This window comes from Lagopus muta, chromosome Z (assembly GCF_023343835.1).
Source record: "Lagopus muta isolate bLagMut1 chromosome Z, bLagMut1 primary, whole genome shotgun sequence".
NCBI classification, from domain to species: domain Eukaryota; kingdom Metazoa; phylum Chordata; class Aves; order Galliformes; family Phasianidae; genus Lagopus; species Lagopus muta.
The window spans coordinates 13319922-13338930 of NC_064472.1; the positions used below are offsets into that span (position 1 = coordinate 13319922).

Here is a 19009-nt window from a genome sequence, read left to right on the forward strand (position 1 = left end):
TTTATTTTATGCAAATTGCTGCAGCATCTGTAATTTTACTTGCCTTTTTCTTGCCTTCCTCTTCTTCCTTCTTCTTCATGTTATATATTAGTTGGAAGAGGTCCTTAAGATCAACAACTAGAGGCTCAGCCTGAAAAAGCACATATTTAGACTACAAATTACTTTGTTTTTAGCTTCAGTGGAAGTCCAGGAAACTGCAAGTCAAACTTTCCTATGTGATGCAATAGTACAGTTGAGATACTAGGAAAAGCAAGACTTCAAAGACTGCCTGGTCTCTTCATAAACTCTCTTATGCAGAGAGCTGGGGTGATGGCATACCATCAGCCCAGAACAGTTAACTCCCTGGGGAAAGTGACAGTGTCTATGTTAAACTTTTTTTTTTCCCCCCTAAAATTCACAATTTCATAAGTACATGGCAAGTCCTAAACATTTCCTCAGAAATGTACAGGGCATTGAAGCTCCGGTGTATTCATGAGATGATAACAACATACGTTCTCTCCGCTTTCTACCAACTCCAACAATGAAATTGGAGAATGCTTCTTTAGTATTATATTTATTTTAATGCAATCATTCAAGTATGTGCGGAACAGATACCAGGTAACACTTAGAGGAGACATCTGCACCTGGATGGAAGTTCAGTGTGAATTAGAAAGATATTGCATTTTGTGAACAAGAATGGGTGGCTCTAAACAGAACGTTATCAAGAATATTTGGAGCAGTTGTTGAAGTGGTAGCAGTTTCAGCTATTAAGCTATACTGATTAGAAACTTTTGCTTGAAGCATATTGCAGCTGAGTCAGTATAAAGTCCTGACAAGTCAGAGACAAGTCCTGCTGCTCAGTCACTACCTTTGGCTTGAGCAGAAAATCTGTTGAACTGGTCTCTTTGTTCATACGTGAGCATCCTTCTCTCCTAATCAAGTGTTTCAGATATGCAATTGCAGGCAAAACCATTTCAAGTTATCACTTTGACAAAGAGTACAGCTACAGCAGTAGTCTAGATCTGCTGAACTGCTTATTACTCAGATGTGTTTATGTTTAAAAGCAACTAGCAGCTAAATAAAGAGCTCTCTATGGCTTGGCTAAGCTTACAGACTAGTAAGCTGCACCCCACGGTGTAAAGCCCAGAGAACAGACTCCACTTGATCATACAGAAAGCTTTTGTGCTTAATCTGCAGTTCCAGTGAAGCAGATCAGAACAGGAGTCTGAAATAAAACAAGCTCAATGGTGAAACAGCTGTTACTAAAATTCTAACAGGGAGCCCCTCGCTCTCACCTGCATTGGGTCTGAAGCTGATAAGAGGTCCTACAGGAATGTAGGAAAGTGTGTGTGTGAGGGAATATCTAAGCACTGAAGTCTTGGCTGTTCAAGTGGTGACTATTTTAGACACGATCATCTAGCAGCTTATCGTGATAAATATTTAGCACATGTCCAGGTGTTTTAGGAAGCTGAATAATATTCAGTATTAATTCTAAGTAGCTTGTATCTAATACTGCTTATGCATAGTTTCTCTTCACAGAGACATACTCTGCACACTGAATTTCTGCAAGGTGGAAGCCCATTACAGAAAGAACTCTTCTCAGAAGAAACAACTCTAGGATAACCAATTGTACCTCTCATTTGTCCCAGAAATACTGCTGCAGTTGCATAAGTTAGTTTTTACTGCTGCACAAGATAATGCATAATGAAAACTAGACTAGTGCAATACTGTTGTTCTCTTTCCTACTAATTGAGCAAACCTATCAATGTTCAACTCAAAAATATTCTCATTGACAGCAATATACTTCTGTACAGGAAAGCCCATAATAATGGCTCTGTTCATCTTACTAATGACTTCCATAGTGAATGAAATGTTAAGCAACAACAATAATAAGTAAAGCTAGTTGAACACTTTTATTCTGGATGACAGAACTGAATAAAACCAAAGCCACTGATGATAGTCATTTTCTACCATCCTTCTTCAGGATATATACCAATCCATCAGTACTGATGTTTCTTTACACCTCACAGAACTATCAATATGAAAGCTTTATCACACGTTTTACTAAGATTTTAGACAATACATTACTTAAAGAATGTGAAAAAAGGCCTATAATCAATACCTGCTGTGCTGTTTTTATGGCAAAAAACTGGTGCTGGCCTTCTCCTCCACAAATATAGCCAAAGGCACGATTATCTGTTACATCTCGAGCAATGAAAGAGATTTTGGTTACTGGATGCTCATGCTCGATGACCTGGAATTAGAAAGAAATGAAGTTCATATTGGAAGATATCATTAATGGATTTAGTTTAGATTCATCTGACTCCAACTCATCACTTTATTTAAGAGTCAAAATAAGAGAATGAGTTATTTCTTACCCCAGTTTTCTCATCTATGATCTTGATACCAGAGAGGGAGATGTTCACCCAGATCCTTTGCTTGTGTTGACCCTGGGAACGAGCTGCTACTGCCATTCCCTGAATAAGATGAATATTGTAGTATTGATGAGACTTCCACATGACTGAGCTTTAGCTTGCTTCCTTAGCATTTCTCATGATCCCATAGCTGTGACAGTATTAGCACTAGTCTAGTTATTCCTAGGCAGTGTTTAAGCCACATTTCTCTTCCAGCATAACACATGAAGCTTCATAGAGCATTTCAGAACTAGACTGTACTTCATTCATAAATTTTTAGGAGCTTAAAAGCTTTTATTTTTGTTCAAGGAACCAGTGAAGTAACAGCATCCTTACCAGGCCACCTCAGATTTACTCATGTAGCAGAAACTAATGTGAGGGTTCTGCTCTCCAGAAGATGTTATCTTCATTGCTGCAGGGTCACATTTACCCTTTGGTTTATCTGTATCTTTTGGTGCTACCATAGCTACAGAATAACAGCTTGGGCTTTGCAGTCTTACCCTAAAGAAGAAAAATCTCCCTCTTCCCCATCCAAAACCGAAGTTAATTACTTGTAATCAACTTAATACTTTGGAATCTAATATGACTGATAACAAGAGATTCATCAACAGAGTGTTCCCAAGACAGAGAACAACTTATTATATTTAAGACTACCAGTCTCCAAGCAATGAGTTCCAACTTCAAAAGCATCTTTCATGAAGCAATAAATATCATGCTATATATTCCCACTAAGTAATATTTGAAACTGTGACAAAGTCATTTGATACATCTTCTGAAGTCCAAGCAAATGTGTTGCTTGGATGCCAACTCAAAATCTTACCTTTAACTTCATCATTGAATCCTGACTCATTTTGTCTCCTCTTGCTTCTGGCACATCATCAATGCCAATCAATTTAGCTTTGTATCTCACACCATCCCCTTTGAATCTGGTCAGGAGAGATTCATCTGTCTTTTCTGGCCCTAGAGACAGAAAGATTTGTTTTAGAAAAGAAATATTGTGGCTTCAGAAATATTATTTAAAATGTACTAATATTGTACGTTTTTGCTTTTAAAAACTGTCTGTTTATTATAAGGGACTAACAACCATATTCCTTCCAGTGGCATATGCTCTGCAAGGTAATTGATCCTGTAAGGTCATGCTGCTGTTACAGAATCTGTAAGATTCTATTCAGAGAGTTGGGTCTAATGCTTGATGTCTGGGGATTTCAGAACAATCCCAACAGACTTGTTTTCAGGTGACAGCCAACTAGATGTGAGAGCTAAGCACCACCTCTAAGCAAAACCAGTACTTCCTGTGGTGATACTGGGTGTTCAGTAGGACTTTCAGACAATTGTGGTCTAACCAGAACTCTTCTTGGTCTCTAAGAACTTGCTAGTATCTATGCTGAAATTTTGTATCAGCACATTCATCTCTGTAAGAGGTACTAGTACTCACATCCTTGTAACCTCTTGATATTTTAGCTGCATTTGCTATTCCTGCTGTTCCCATTACTTCTCAGAACATCTTCATTTTCTTCTGCATGCTCCATACACTCAGTGTGTATGCTTTGAGTATGTATCTCTGTATGATATACATTTATGTAACCAAATCTGTCTAAAAACCTGTTGACTGACAATTATTCTCATGAATGGTGTTTTCTAGATTCTTTGGGGTAAAATCTGAATCTATATCTAGCATGTCATTCCATCTTTGGAGGGATAAGATTGAGTTCATGCTCCTGGATAGTCCTCAGCTGTTTAATCTCAGAATGCTTTCATTTCACCCAGCTTCCAATGACTTATTTGCTGATTCTGACAACTAGAACTGAAAGCCTTAGAAGAGTTAGAAACAGCTTTCTATCTAGAAGCCTATCTTCTGATTAGAGATATTTCACTAGTTTATTTACTCACTTTTCCAGCCAACTTGAAACCTCAGAGTTATGTCAACTATGCAGTGAAAGTGATCACAGCTTTAGGAAAATGCAAAAAATTAAGGAGACTGAGTAGAAGTGTTCAATGAGTAGATATTGCTTACCTTTCTTTTTTTCTTTCTTTGAAGGTTGTGTTTTTGGCGGAGCCTGGTGCACTGGCTGGTTGTTTACAGTAGAAGTAGTTTCAGCTTCAGTAGACATGATGAGATGGCTGTCAGCTATGCTTGCTGTAGTTTGAAATCCAAGTAACAATCAGTAGGCAGGCATAATATTTTACCTTAAAGAAGAAATGCTCCCATTAGACCTGTTAGTCCTGTTTTGTTCTGCCGAATTACTGAAACAGGACTCCTGACTAGAAGTGTCATCTCACCTGTTCATCTCAGGCTGCTCCTCAGAGAGCATGAAGTTATGGCAACTAGGTGATGACCCCTTCCCCCCAATAATACCCAATCAGTATATCATACTGACATACATCTGTAGGCTGTACTTGCAACCTGTAGCTTCTGAACTTCTGAAACTATTTTTTAGAACCTTAGAGATTTGCTGTACTCTTCACTGCAACCATCACCTCTGTAGGGCAGGAGACCATTCAAGAAATATTTGCTAGGACCTTTTTTTAACACTCATAAATATATCAACAGAACAGTTAAAAAAAAAAAAAAAAAAAAAAAAGCTATTAGATCTTATTCATGTTCCCATAACAGTCAATGTCTGAAGTTTCAACACTCAAGAAGTGAAAGCCAATGAATTCTCTAGGCTGCAAGACTGTTTCAGAAGAAAGGCAAAACCAGAAGACCACCACACTTGCCTAAAGAGTAATCAAGCAACCTGTTTTACTTCCCCCCTTCCCACAAAAAACTCCAGCAGTTAAGCCACACTAGTCCACTGTTTCTCTCAAATCTGCACCATGATACCTTTCTAGCCTCAGAGAGGAAACTCATAATACATATGAATATGCAAAATATGCACCATCACCAGCAGTCACCATGTTTTGTTCCCAAACAACAGAAATACTGAGTAACATTTAACAAATAAAGGCACGTGTACTTCTGAAGATCATCTATCCCCAGACAGAAAGGTATGGACATTCATACCTGCTACAAAAATTGCTCTGAGTATGAGATATGGTAATGATTTCAGATAGTGTGAATTTTAGGTGACAAGTGAAGCCAAAACAGTGTTTAGATAATTAAATTGCTGGGCTGCCTTCCACTACTACTAATTTCCTCTATTTCTAATGAGGTAGCCACAGACCAAGCCACCTTTTAATCAGCACTCCATTTGAGATATTCTATGTCCCCAGACAACTGCTGGAAGAGTTGCATACCTTCTGCTTTAAAAGCCTGCAATTCTCAATGGCTTATTCACCACTAGCCTTATTTTAGCTAATGCTTTACCCATTACTAAGAAGTTACTTTAAGAATTTTGTTTTCACTCCTACCTTTCTCCTCTTTCCTCAATTTGTTAAGTCAATAACTATGAACTGACTCATCCAGCCTGCAACTAGCGGAGCCATGGATGTCAATGCTTAACCGATTCCTAACCTAGAAAGAACACAAATGCCTAGATCTTTAGAAGAAGAAAAAAAAAAAGTCACCCTGAAGGCCTTCATTTCCATTTAGACAGAAGGGCCACCATTAGTCAACTATCTGCTAAGAGAAGCAAAGTTAAATCTATCTGCTTATCAGATGGTTTCAGAGTTGCATTTATCCTTGCTCAAGTATAGCAGCTAAGATAATACTGCTAATTTGAGAAAAATCTCTGGCAGCTCTATCAGTTCTCTTCTGTAAGGAACTTACTTGGTCACAGGTAGGTAATCCTTGAGTCAAGAGAACAGGTGGTGTAAAAATTTCAAGTGTTATTGAGTAAAAATACATGATATAGGAAGAACCAATATTTCAAGTCATGACTTAGGAAAGCAGCGTTGTTATTGTGTGCCCATTCTGACAAAGGACAAACTATTGCACTAAAACAGTTATTTTGCACAGTGTTTGCAGAACTACTAAAAGGTGCCAATCAGAAAACCACCAAAAAAAAAAACAACAAACCAAAACAAAAAAACCCCAAACCCACATTAATCAAGTGAAATAAAGCCAAATGAATCCCATTTATGTCCAGGCCAGCATCTACTTCTGATGGTAGAGTAACAGTTGAAGATGGTCTTTATATTACAAAGTAGCATTTGGTAATGGTCCTTTCCCTAGGTTTATCAAGTCCTTTAGAAAGAGAGGAAGAAAGATGATTAAGTTGATGTCATTATTCAACCACTCACCCTCACCTGGTATGTTACAATTTGGAGAACAGAAGGAAAGAGCTTGGAGAAGAACAGCTAAGACACACTGTCAAGGAGATGGGTCACAGCCTTAGGACTTACTTCCCAGTATGGTACTAGATAGAAGAAACAGCAACCTCAAGGTACCAAGTCCTTGCTGTCAGTAATCCTACTTGACCGGTTTAGTCCAGGATATATACAGCCAAAGACCAAAGTATGATGAAGAGTCAACTGCAAATTAATTTCCTATGAAGGAACAAACATGCACAAACAGGATCTCACTAAAATGGTAGAACTCCATAAGGGCAGTTCTCATCTTCAGGCTCTAATTATGCATCTGTTAGCTATCTGTCTCCAGCCTACAGAAACAAGACCACTGAGTTGCACAAAGATGTACAGCACAAGGACCTGAGGTGGAAGAAAATGGGCAGGAACACACACAAGTATGAGATCTTCCACAGAAAGAACAGGATGAGTTGCAAGTGCTCAGCCACTCCGTGCTAACAACTCAGTTTGAGAAGATTAGTGAGACCTTTCTGGCCAGATCACAGAGAAAAATGTCTCTCATCTGAGGTCTGACACAGTTCATCTCACCTGATATTACAGTACGTGACAGTTATGTATCATACATTCAGATAACTGTCTTTGTGAAATGCTACCTCTGGAGCAAGGAAATTAGCCACTAAACTAAGAATGCATGGATAGACAAGTGCAGGCTCATACAAATTCACATTTTAAATAACTACTCAACCATTAAGTTATAGAATTAGTACTAAGTTCCCTCGGGCGTTATTTAGAAAAAAAAAAAAAATCACTGAAGGGGAACAACAGTAAATAGATTGAACTAGCAGTAGTCTAGTTTGTTTTTGGTAGAAGAGTCACAACACCACTAAATTTTGATTCTTTGCTTTAGACCAAAGTTAAAGCTGTATCCAACCACAAGGTCTTTTTCACACTTGAACTTGCCTTATCATAGTGGAAAGTGCTGGTGAAGTCTGCATAGTGTTTATATGTACTTGTACATGTGCAGGAAGCTAATGTTAAAATAATTTTTCTGTTCTTGCTCGGAGGCTTCTTTTGCTCAGTCCCTTAGCATTCCCTTACTCAGGCTGCAGGAGTAAGGCAACAAAATCCTACAGCACCTCAATTCCTACAGCACCTACCTCCGTAAAGAAAGCCAACCAGCAATGCAAGTAAGTTAAAAATACAAGTGCTTTCATGCAAGGACAGTCATGCCTACAGTTTTACAAGGCTTTTCACACAGAGCGTGCTGACACACTGGAACAGGTTGCCCAAGGAGGCTGTGGATGCCCCATCCCTGGAGGCATTCAAGGCCAGGCTGGATGTGGCTCTGGGCAGCCCGGTCTGGTGGTTGGCAACCCTGCACATAGCAGCAGGTTTAAACTAGATGATCTTTGTGGTCCTTTTCAACCCAGGCCATTCTTTGATTCAGTGATAATGAAAACCTCAGGAGCTAGTCTGCAGATTGTTAAGTGATGTCTTGAAATTTCCATGTAGATACATCTGTTGCTATCACCACAGTCTGATTACCTGCTCTGCTATTACAATCTGCATCAGAACGTATGATATTTTTTTCAATTCACCCTAAAAGAAATTCTAAAACTTCTTCCTGTTGGTACCTAATGCCTTTCCTGTAGGGATTATTCCTGAAGAGTACTGATCACACTTTAAGGAATGACTATTTCAGGCCCTGTATGCATAGATAACAGCTTATACCTCAAGGCCTATCTCAATCCAGGAAACTCTTGATTCAAATACTATACTTGATTTCCCACAGATCCACTCTGAGAAAAACCAGTCTTGGGACTTGAGTTATATCATGTTCTTCAAGAACACAAGTTATATTGTGTCTTCAAGAAACTTCCTACATGAGATAGTGACAAAGCATCCTTGAAACATCTTGTTTTTAGCAATAACTGAAGCACATTCCAAACAGTTTTGTTATGGCAGCATCTCTTAAGGAAAAATAAATGTTATTTAACTATTCCTCTTACTTGAGCAATGCAACATGGTATCTATCCTCCATGGTATGGAATTATTCTTTTTGCGTAAGGACTTGAGAAACTTCATTATTCTTACAGGCTGTCATGGGATTTAAAAACTAGAAAATCTTCTCCTAACATACAAGTTGTTTGCTCTTTGTTTTCCTCCCCCCCAATACAAAAAGATAATTCCCTTAATATCAATAAAAACACATCTGAGCAGAAGAGCAGTGCAAAAGTCAGAGCTAAGACAGATAAATTGAACATCTGTTGAGCAGTCTAATACTCCTTCTGACAGCCTGTGTTCCTTTTTTGTGCCTTGATACTACAAGTACATAACTGAGATTTAAGAGTTATTGCATGTAAATACTAACCTCAAATGAAAATCTCAGAGGCCAGGAGAGGATAAAAGTAGCTTTTATTGCCAAGTACAACATTGCTTGTAGGAAGGAAGTAGTAACTGGAAGCACAGCAGTAGTTTAAGTGCTAAACATACCTTCTCAAGGCATGTTTCCCCCTCGCCTGCATTGTGAAGAGTCAGCCAGGTTCTTCTGGTTAGAAGGTTGTATCAGAATCTGTACAACACAGCTTGAGAAATATCTTGGCTTGAGTTCTTGTCAGAAAGGCTGTTTTTAGAAGAATGGTAACCAAGAGATGGTAACCAAGCGATCTACTTGAGTAACCATGCTACAAGATCTCAGTTTTGTAGACTGAGACGGATTAGTGGCTAACAGCAATCCAACGATTAGCAAGAGTCAAAGTGCTAAAGCCAGATACTTTAACCAGTAGTGAACAGTTTTAACTTGCAGGATTCTGCCAGCTTAGCAGTACATTTATGTAAGGCCCTGTATCACTGACATTCACATCTAACTGCTTCTTAGTGTGCAAATGACTACCTGAGTTTCTCTTAGTTCCTGTTACAATGGTAGTGTCCTAAATGGCCCTGAAAAGCACTAGGTATGCATAAATAATTTTTTTTAAAAAGCATGATATTCAGATATTTCTATGATTCTGATTAAAAAAAAAAATTTAAATGTTTTGTTTCTTTACTAAAGCAAAAATTGTCCTAGAATCTGACAGTATATGTAACATGAATAAACCTCCTGCAACATGACACAGGATTTTATGTCTTAGATGGAAAATTCCAACTGCTTGCACTGAGGAAAACACTACAACCATTATTACATCTCCTCTACTTAACAGTCACATTAGTCTGCTAGGAATTACTGTAAAAATTGGGTAATATAATGGAAAGGTATTAGCCTTACCTATATATAAAATTATGTCCAGTATTCACTGTTCACACTAACAAATAAAAAGTATCTTCTTGATGATAAGTGGTAGAAAAGAGTTCATAGACAGCCTGGGAACTGTTCTCCAACTCATATCGTGTCTGGAACACAAGAACAGTGTAACGTACCAGAAAGTTGACTAAATACAAGCTCTTACACTGCCAAGTCTAACCCAAGACCCTGTGATTAGTCTTGTAAGAGACAGTGTTGGTCCATTCTGCTGAACAAATGACATTGTCAGTCATTCACACAATCAGCAAGGTCTATATTAGTAATGACCCCATTACAAATAATAGTTTCTCCTACAATTCCTTGATAGCAAGGCTAAAGCCATTGGTCTCATCTTCCCAAATTAAAAAGATTTTTAAAAAAAGATTCTCTTCTGTTAGGCTATAGGTAATTAGAAATCTACGTTGTAGGTAACAGATAATTTATGTGGTGTCAGTGCCTCAGTTAAATCACACTTGATCTGTTGGAGAGAATATTTACAGGTTAACAGGATTTTACTCACGGAGCTGCCCCCACTTCTCTGCAACTTTCTATAAGCCCTCAGTAATATTGTCCTCTCACCTAAAAGATGATGTATCGATACTTTTCAGAGGTTATAAGACAGCTCTATGCCAAAGGCTTCCTCTGCCAATAGAGGTACCCTTTAGGGTCAAGCATGCTGTAGAACAGGTCTCAAGGTCTAACTGCCTTATTCATATATATTCAGAATGAGAAAAAGGGAAGGGTGAGTCAGAAGTGCAGTAATGGATACCTTATGGAATACCTTCTGCACGATTATGATTCCCTCAGGTTTCCACTGCGAAGAAGACAGATCTTGTTGCTTTAGTAAGTGGCATCAGCTTCAGATGTTGGCATTACCACAGCTGGTGCAGGACCATGCCTGCGAATCACCACCCAGGTACTTTACCATTTCAGTCTATTTACCAACTGCTATTTCATCACAAGAACAGAACAGTCTGTTCTCACTGTATCAGTGCACCAGCTTTCTCCACACTGCTTATTTTTTAGCAAGAATGTAGAAATTCAAACTGAATTCCTGGAAGTGTTTGCTGCACACTTCAGTCACTGGAATTACAGCCAAGTGAACATCACCATCACCAAGCTAGAACTGAACAGGTCACTGCATACAACCAATACAGTTGAACCCTTCCTTTTTGTCATAGTGCTGCAGTTGTAAGCACAGCATTACTGATGAGATGATCAGCAGCTTCTCAGCGCAGCCATTATGGTAGTTCTAGTTTGAACTTTTCCTCCACTTATCATAGGAATCAATATAGCTATTCCAAGTGTATTAGAACAGAGATCTCAGTGAAGCCACAGCAAGTTTAAACAAGCTGCACCTGGTTAAGAACTTAGTATTATATAAGTTAACAAGAGGTTATGAAGAAAGTCTCACTTTCTTTAGAAGTAAGTAGAGGTCAACATTTGTTATCTAGTTTGCTAAGATTTCACCTCAAAACAAGGGGAACTAGTACTGCCATAGTCAGTCTCATAGATAAGAACTTTCTTCAGTCAGAAACTCAAGTGCCTAACGGTATCATCCAGATACCTATCTATCTATCTGAATTTACAATTTATTCTAGAAATAGAGTTTTAAAACAAATCTTTGTAGCAGCCTTTCCAACATCTGCATTCAGCATATCATCCTCTTAGTTAATTCTGCAAACTAAAAAACCATCTCAGTTTTAGTACAAACAATACCAGCTTCTTAAGTCCAAATCCTTCTCTTAGAAAGCAACTGGTAGATAACCCAATGTTGGTTTTTTTTTGTTGTTAGAGACCTATTTGGCTAATAACATAGGCTTATTCTAGAAATATGTACTTATAGAAGGTTACTTGCTTACTCCTATAGTCCTCACAACAGTTTCCAAATGAAATTTCTTTACATCAGTCTTGCAGAAAGACAACATCCTTTCACACTTGAGAGGCTGCTCCTACATATCTGGCTCCCAGATGGAAGCCCCTAAAGTCAGTGGCTCCTGAGTTCATCTGTTGTAGACATTGCTCAGGAGAACATCACCTACTCACAGGACGAGAAAACTCAGACTGTATGTGTATATACCTGCAGTGTCTACCACTCAGTCTTCTGTCAGTACTGTTTGGCTGGACTCACCGAATGTATTAACAACTGCTTTGCTTCCAGGTTCTTTAATTAACTCAGCTAGGGTTTACTCAGATGCCAACTGGAGTTTGAGCTAAAGAACAACTCAAATACCTCACTTATAACCATGCTTCTAACTCTCTCATGCCTAGGAAGACTGTTTCTGATCTTCCTTCTAGTTTGTATAGCAAAAGACTCTTGCCAATAACTGTGCTTTTCACCCCCTTCCTCAGAGCAGGAACTTGACACATATTGAAGCTGTTATCATAGGTTATTTCAGCTGTATGCTGTTAACTGTCCGGTGCTGGCAGAGTTATCCCTCTTTGCAGTTTGGGTGTGTGCAAGCTGTACTGAGAGAGATTGCATATGTTCTACACTGAACTGTGTTCTCTACCTGATCACAAACACATCTCCATGAGAAACAGGATTTTTCCTGTACTGTTCTTGAGCTCACCCAGCTCAGCACTATATTGTCATTACCACATTGTCAGGTATTGTGGTCTGCTTATCCAGAAAGTGCTCACCCAGCTGATAATCCATGATCAGCCAGAAACCTGCCCTTAAAAATAAATCATCAGTATCTGAAGAGGTTTCCATGTAGCCACCATCTTCTGCCAGCCTTTGATTACATAGTTCAGTGCAGTAGTCACTAGTCACAAGACTCCTGTAACAGACACAAATTATGCTCTTGATCTGTCACTGGAAGACTGATGATCCTGCCTGCACTTTATGAAGACCAGCTCTCCTGCAGTGGTCTCATTCCTTCCTCAGGGAACTTCACAACATTACTCCTAAATCCAGACTCTAGGAATCCCTATCAGACCCATTTAGCTTTCCATCCCTAAGAGGGTCTCGATATCAGATTACAGATGTGTCCCCCGCCCACCAGAGGAGAGCAAGGGAAAGCCTCCCATCCTCATCTAGAGTCTATCTTCTATTAGCAAGGCTAGTAGCTGTTTTCAAACAGATCTGCTATTCAAGCTTCTAAAAAATTAGTTTTTTATTCATAGCAACATTTGTGCTCTTGTTTAAAGCACCAATTATCTTCTTTAGTGGAAGCACAGAACTTAGCCTAAAGGATGGACAAAGGATGTAGTGTTCATCACACTTCAACCTGTGTGCTCCCTACTTGTCCTGTCTCTTCTTGGATTACAGTCTCAATCCTAAGCATTTTAGCTGTAAGAGAGATATACCACAGACTCCTTGTACGAGGAGATTGTGGCTATGTGATGCATCAGCATTAAGTGCTCCACATATTTTTCTAAAGAGTGCGATCCTCAAGAACACTGTTGTGAAGCCTTCTCAATGACAGGTTGAAGATCTAACCTAGTTGTTTGGTTCATGACATGATCTTCATAAGGTATTTTACTTCTCATCTAATTGCTTAAGAATGCAATATGAACTGACAAAACAGCAGGAAATTCAGCTCCAAGGCCAAAAGTCTGCCCTTAAGTGGCCCCAGAGTGTCTGAGCTTTGAGATTTAAGGCAACATGCACCAGCTATGAAACTTAGAAGCTTTTAAGGAAAATGTACACATGGATATAGTTGGGAGTGAAGGTCTTCAGGGTGTTTCAACCGAGGTGCTTCACTCTCAAGCATTCCATAGCACGTGCAAGGCACATCCTTCCAATAAATGTGAAACTGGAATGATCTATGCCCACATCAGCCCAGGCAACAGAGATAGACAGGAGACGATGCTTTGTTCAGTACTCAGCTGCCTAGCTTTATAAACAGCTTAATCCTGTTTGAACATCTTGTTTATTCACTAGACCTGCCACAATACCTTATCCAGCTTCTTTATAACCCTGAGACCCTTGTACCCAGATACAGCCTCAAAACTGGGTTCCTAAAGTCAGTTTGTTTTGAAAGTTACACTGCTTTGACAATTCATTCTATTTGATCCTCCAAACACAACTTTGATTTTTTTTTTTTTTTTTTTTTCCTACAGAGGCCAGGCTGAGGCAGGGGAGCAGTGGCTTATGCGTAGTTGTGTTACACAGAAGAAGCTTAAAACCCCTTAAAACCCCACCCCACACAGCAGGGGAAGAGTCTTATTTCTACTACTAATCCCTGAATCTTCATCTAAGAGCTAAGTTTTTCCTCCAAAACCCTTGCAGATTACAAGGTACTTTCATGCTATCTCATCACTTTTGATGGAAAGTGGATAGCAAGCAGGATTTGGTTTACCAGTACTATTTCCAGAAAGATGTCTCTCTGGTGTGGAATGTTTCCTTTTGTTGTCCTAGCAAATTCACACTTTGGAGTGCTTGATTTGTGAGAGATTTGATGTATGAAGTCCACAAGCACTCCCAAGAACTGGGTTAACCTAGTAAGTCACACAAGTACAATAGCAGTGTAAAGTTCATAAAGAGAGAAGACCATCAACAGGAGAAAGATCTGTGGGTCTGGCAACAATACTCAGTAATCACAGCATATTATGCACTTCTATTTACCTAACATCACAAGCAGTAGTTTTTATTTTAAACATCCTGTCTGAATAGCAGCTGTTTGTTTCCCCCCCATTCTGACACTAAGTACAGCTGTTTTCCCACAAATCTAAGAGCTCTTCTGGTATTTTTTTTTTGCATATATCGTTCACATGTTTAAAGTGCTTTATTCCTATTTACTCAGGAAGCAAAGGTGCTAAGTAACTGTAGCATCTACTGGGCCATTCTATCCAGCAATTGAGTTATGCAGGAACTTTGTCAAGTCATGTTTTCTCACTGAGAAAGTAGGCTGTGTTCTGCAGATGTAAATAGAAACACAGCAGAAGGCACAAATTAGAATGGATAACCATTTCTACCTTCACAAGAGGAAAATGATGCCAGATTTTCGCTTTTGTCCCATCCTTCCAAGTGATAATGCTGAGCACAACTGCTGATGCTCAGCCAATAGCTTTGCTTGAAGTAAGAGCACAATAGATGAGAAAGTGTCACAAGTCACAAGACTTGTGCCATAAAGCTCATCATTCTTCCATTCTTCTGTCTTCAGCAAGAAGCACAGAAGGCCCTACTAAATTCCCCACAGCAGAAGCATCTCATTTAAGACTCACAGTACCTAACATTCAACCCACTTTAGTTTGAGTTTTCCTGCACTCTCAGTCATGAGGTTTGCTAGTGAAGCTTCTGCTTTGATGGTTCACCGACATTCATTTAGAAATCACAACAGTTTTTCTCCTCCAAATGCAAACTTCAGTGAGTTTCTATTAACAGAAGCTTCTGCTTTAAACTTGACCACATCCTAAACTCACTCAGGGCATTTTGGAAGCCTAACTGTGCCCCAAGGGCCATTTGTGTTGGATGTGACTGCAGTGATTCTTTAAACAGGCATGCTCCTTCACTCCCTCAAAAACGCTCTTCTCAAGTGTTCATTTGGATTCTGATTTGCTCCTGTTTAGCCACCCAGTGTCTTACTCACCTCACCTGACACACTGTTAGTAGGCCTTCATAACAGCTTCTAACTGCATAACAGGTCACTACCAGACATCACATCAATTTTTTCAACTTATTAGTGCCTAATAAATCTTCACAACCAATTGGAATATATAGCTTTGTAAATAATTTAATCTGAATTGTCTATCTACAAAGGAGTTCCCACCCCTAAGCATATCAGTGCTCATTCCTGCATACTACGACCAAATCTTAAAGCCCACATGCTCTCAGACCCACTCTATTTTGGATAGAATTTTCATGGAAACTATGAAATACTCTGGGCAAAAACGTAAACTTCTAAGGCAAAGCAACTTAATTAAGATGAAGACGATTTCTCTCTAGTTCCTCTTCTACCCTCAACATCCTCCCACACCCCCAAATAAAGACCTTAACAATGTAAAGTTAATCCTACCTTAACAGTGGATTTACATGTTTCCCTAGCAAGAGCTCAAGCAACTAACCTCAACTCAGCAAAGAAGTAAAAGCTCTGCTCCAGGGAAGTTCAACTGCACTGATCTTACTGCTGGATCGCAGGCACTACTGTGGAACAGCACTCAAAGTGTCATCATGTGATGATCACTGGGGCTTAAAGCTTCACCAGCTGAGAAGTTAGTTTTCCTGACAAAAGTGTGTTCTCACGTCAGTTAGTCCTAGAAATCCTTGACTATATCCATTTACCACAAGTGGAAATACCATCCTAAGATTCACCAGCAGTCAGAGGGCTGCTCAGCAAGGATGCTCCATCTAAACTCAGAACAGAAAGCCTACCCCTGCTTTACTATATTCTAACCCTCCTCTGCTGACAGAAGATTCTTTCATCTCGGTGATGCATGCATATAAACAGAAAGTTTCATATAATTTTCGCGTCTTCACCCGACAAACAGAAATAAAATCGCGTGTTTATTTTGCTTTCAGCTCCGGCTTCCTCAGGGAGCCGGCTCTGTTGCAGCTCGGGGCAGGATGCGGGCGGGTTCCATCGCACGGCACCCGGACAGCAGCGCGCTCCGCGGCCCCCAGCGCCCCCCACCCCGCGCCGCCTCCTCTTCTGTTGCGGCCAGAGCGCGGCCCGACGCCGCCGGCGCTGCAGGGAGACGCGGACGGCCCCGGTGGGAGCACCAGCTCCTCCGGCTTTGCCACCCCGCTGCAGGGGTCTGCCGGCCCCCGCAGCCCCACTATAAGCTCGCGCTGCCATGTTCTCTAAGAGGAAAGAGGCGAAAGAAAAGAGGAAAAAAAAAAAGACAAAAACAAAACAAAAAAATCGCCCTCCGTCTCTGGTTATAGCCCCTCCCAGAGGCTTGCAAAGAGCCGAGTCCCCTCTCGCAAAGCTGCTTACAGGCTAGATCCGTGCCGCTCCGTGCATGATCCGAGGAGAACCGCAGCTGGCAGCCTGACGGGGAGCGAGGGCCCGGTTAAATATTCAGTGGCACTCTCGCCTTCGGATTAGTTAGCCACTCACAGCGAGAGATATGGTTTTAATCAGATGCTGGCAGCTGAGCACTACCCAGGAATGTGCTATGATGTTTTTGCTGCTCGGTCTTGGCTACTCCCCCTCAACGTGTCGGTGCTCACAAGATTAACTCCTTGCGAGCCGCCGCTCCGGCCCCTGTCGCTGCTGGGGGGGGGGGGGGTGGGGGGTGGTCCAGGCGTGTGAGACGTGCGGTGGGTGCGGACTGGTTCAGGGGAGACATAGCTGGTGCTCCTCGTGCAGAATGCATTTGAAGCTCTCATCTAGAAAACAGTCTCTTGTGTCTTTGTGACCGTCTGTTTTTAGACAGGTGCGGCAGCGTTGTTAAAAATCCAATCCAAACCAAATGCTTATTTTCTGCAAAAACACCAAAGTCAAAAGTCCATCCTTTCTCCCCCACAAATCCATGGCTAGCTGAAACCATACTGGGATGGTATGATTCTGTTTCTGGGTCACATCCAGACCTGACCTCCATAATTTGCACTCATCTTTATTAAAGCCTCAATAATGTTTTGTTTCCCAGTGCGGTACAGCAATTTTCCAATTTGTATGAAAGAACCTCTGATAAAAACTCATGCTTTGTCCTTGCAGATGGGCTCTCTCTCTCTCTCTTTTTTTTTTTTTTTTTTTTTTTTTTTTTTTTTTTTACTTTTTCCCCTCAAAACTACAAACTTAATCTAACATTCATTTTCTCAAAAACAGTGCAAAACATTTCTGTCCAAATCTGTGCTATTGCCCTCTGCAGCAATACCTGACATTAAAAAATATTAAAAAAGACATTTTTCCTTTGAAGTGGTAATGAATTTGGTAGATATTTTAAACTGTTTTACAACAAGAAGAAAATAATTAATACAAAATGATTTTATTACTGGGTAGTTCAGAATTCTAAACTGATGGGTGCATCTGGTCATGAAGCACATCCAAGTGGCACAATGCATTCCTTGACACAATGTGATGCTGCTCAGACCTGGAATTGCCCTGTGCAATTGTAGGAGCCCTGTGCCTTTGGTAACCAAAACCTGTCATTTTTGTGTTGTTTGCCTATATCAGTCTTTGATTTCAAAAGTGCTAATTTTAACCATAAATAACTCTGAGAGACACGTTTTTGTACTCCAGCCTAGTGTTCACGGAAGGAAGTACATACTACGTAAGTAAGGCATTTGCTGCAGTTAGCAGGTTGCTGGCCATGCACATGTCGCTGTTTGAAGGATTAGATGTGAATTCGTGGGGACACTGTCTTATTCATGTTTAACAATGTTGGTTTTGTACTGCTTGTACATTTGTACTGCACTGTACATTATTGCGAACGCCCTGAGCTGGAGACCTATCAGTGAGGTTGGAGCTTCTCTGTGCTGGGGCAGTATGCGTTCTAAAGAGTGATGCTTTGCTCAGCACGTATTGTGGAAGTGAACGACACAGCCTGCCTCAAATGAAGGATGAGATTGTGCCTGCTTTAAACACAGCGTAGAAACAAAGCAGTTTCTATAGCGCAGTCAGACTGCTGCTGGCATAAGCAGGACTAACACTTGTGCTTTGCCTGGTATGAAACCTAAGCCCCGAAATACCTTGACTAGTTGTACTAACGGCTACAAATATGATTCATAGTATTCCTTGTTGAAATGCAAGAGATTAAAATATTTTTTGTTCGCTATAGGAAGCCACTTATGAGTCCTTTCAGGGTGCTGTGAAATTACACTTACTGCAGAAACGCCAAGAGTTCTTCACTACCTACCAGCGCTTGAGACATAACTAATAACATCATGGAAAAAGGTTTTTTTAACTGATAAATGGTTAATAACTAACTGGAAAAAATGACGGTTTTCTTAGAGAATAGAAAATGTCTTAGGTCTTAAAGGACTACACTATCTATTTTGCAATTCAACTCTGAACAGCTCCCCTGATATCCCACAGTGTTGAACTAAACTGTAAAATTCAGAACTGTTACATTAAACATATGTAATAGGATTGCTTTGTGAGTGTAGGAGGAATCCAGGCAGAAAGCCCCACAGGAATTCAGCTATTTCGTCTATAGTGCACTACAGGACTCAAAGGGCGTGCTTTGCACTTCATGAAAAGTAAAAAGATTTGTATTTCACCACAGTAAGAACAGAACCAAATGAACAATGGCTGTT

The 19009-nt window shown here is 40.1% G+C and overlaps 1 protein-coding gene across 3 annotated transcripts in view; it reads right to left on the bottom strand.

Moving 5' to 3' along the window:
- DAB2 (DAB adaptor protein 2) overlaps window positions 1–16946 on the bottom strand; it is a 28691-nt gene extending 11745 nt beyond the window's left edge. For 2 of the 3 annotated variants that reach the window (XM_048930752.1, XM_048930750.1), the window contains exons 1-6: window positions 16746–16946; window positions 4408–4580; window positions 3214–3353; window positions 2358–2456; window positions 2102–2233; window positions 44–130 (exon numbers count right to left, since the gene is read on the bottom strand). In XM_048930752.1, coding sequence (XP_048786709.1) covers window positions 44–130; window positions 2102–2233; window positions 2358–2456; window positions 3214–3353; window positions 4408–4504 — 555 coding nt within the window. In that variant the 5' untranslated portion in view covers window positions 4505–4580; window positions 16746–16946. The remainder of the gene's footprint in view (window positions 1–43; window positions 131–2101; window positions 2234–2357; window positions 2457–3213; window positions 3354–4407; window positions 4581–16745) is intronic. The other variant, XM_048930751.1, reaches the window with a different exon arrangement.
- Window positions 16947–19009: the final 2063 nt, after the last annotated feature.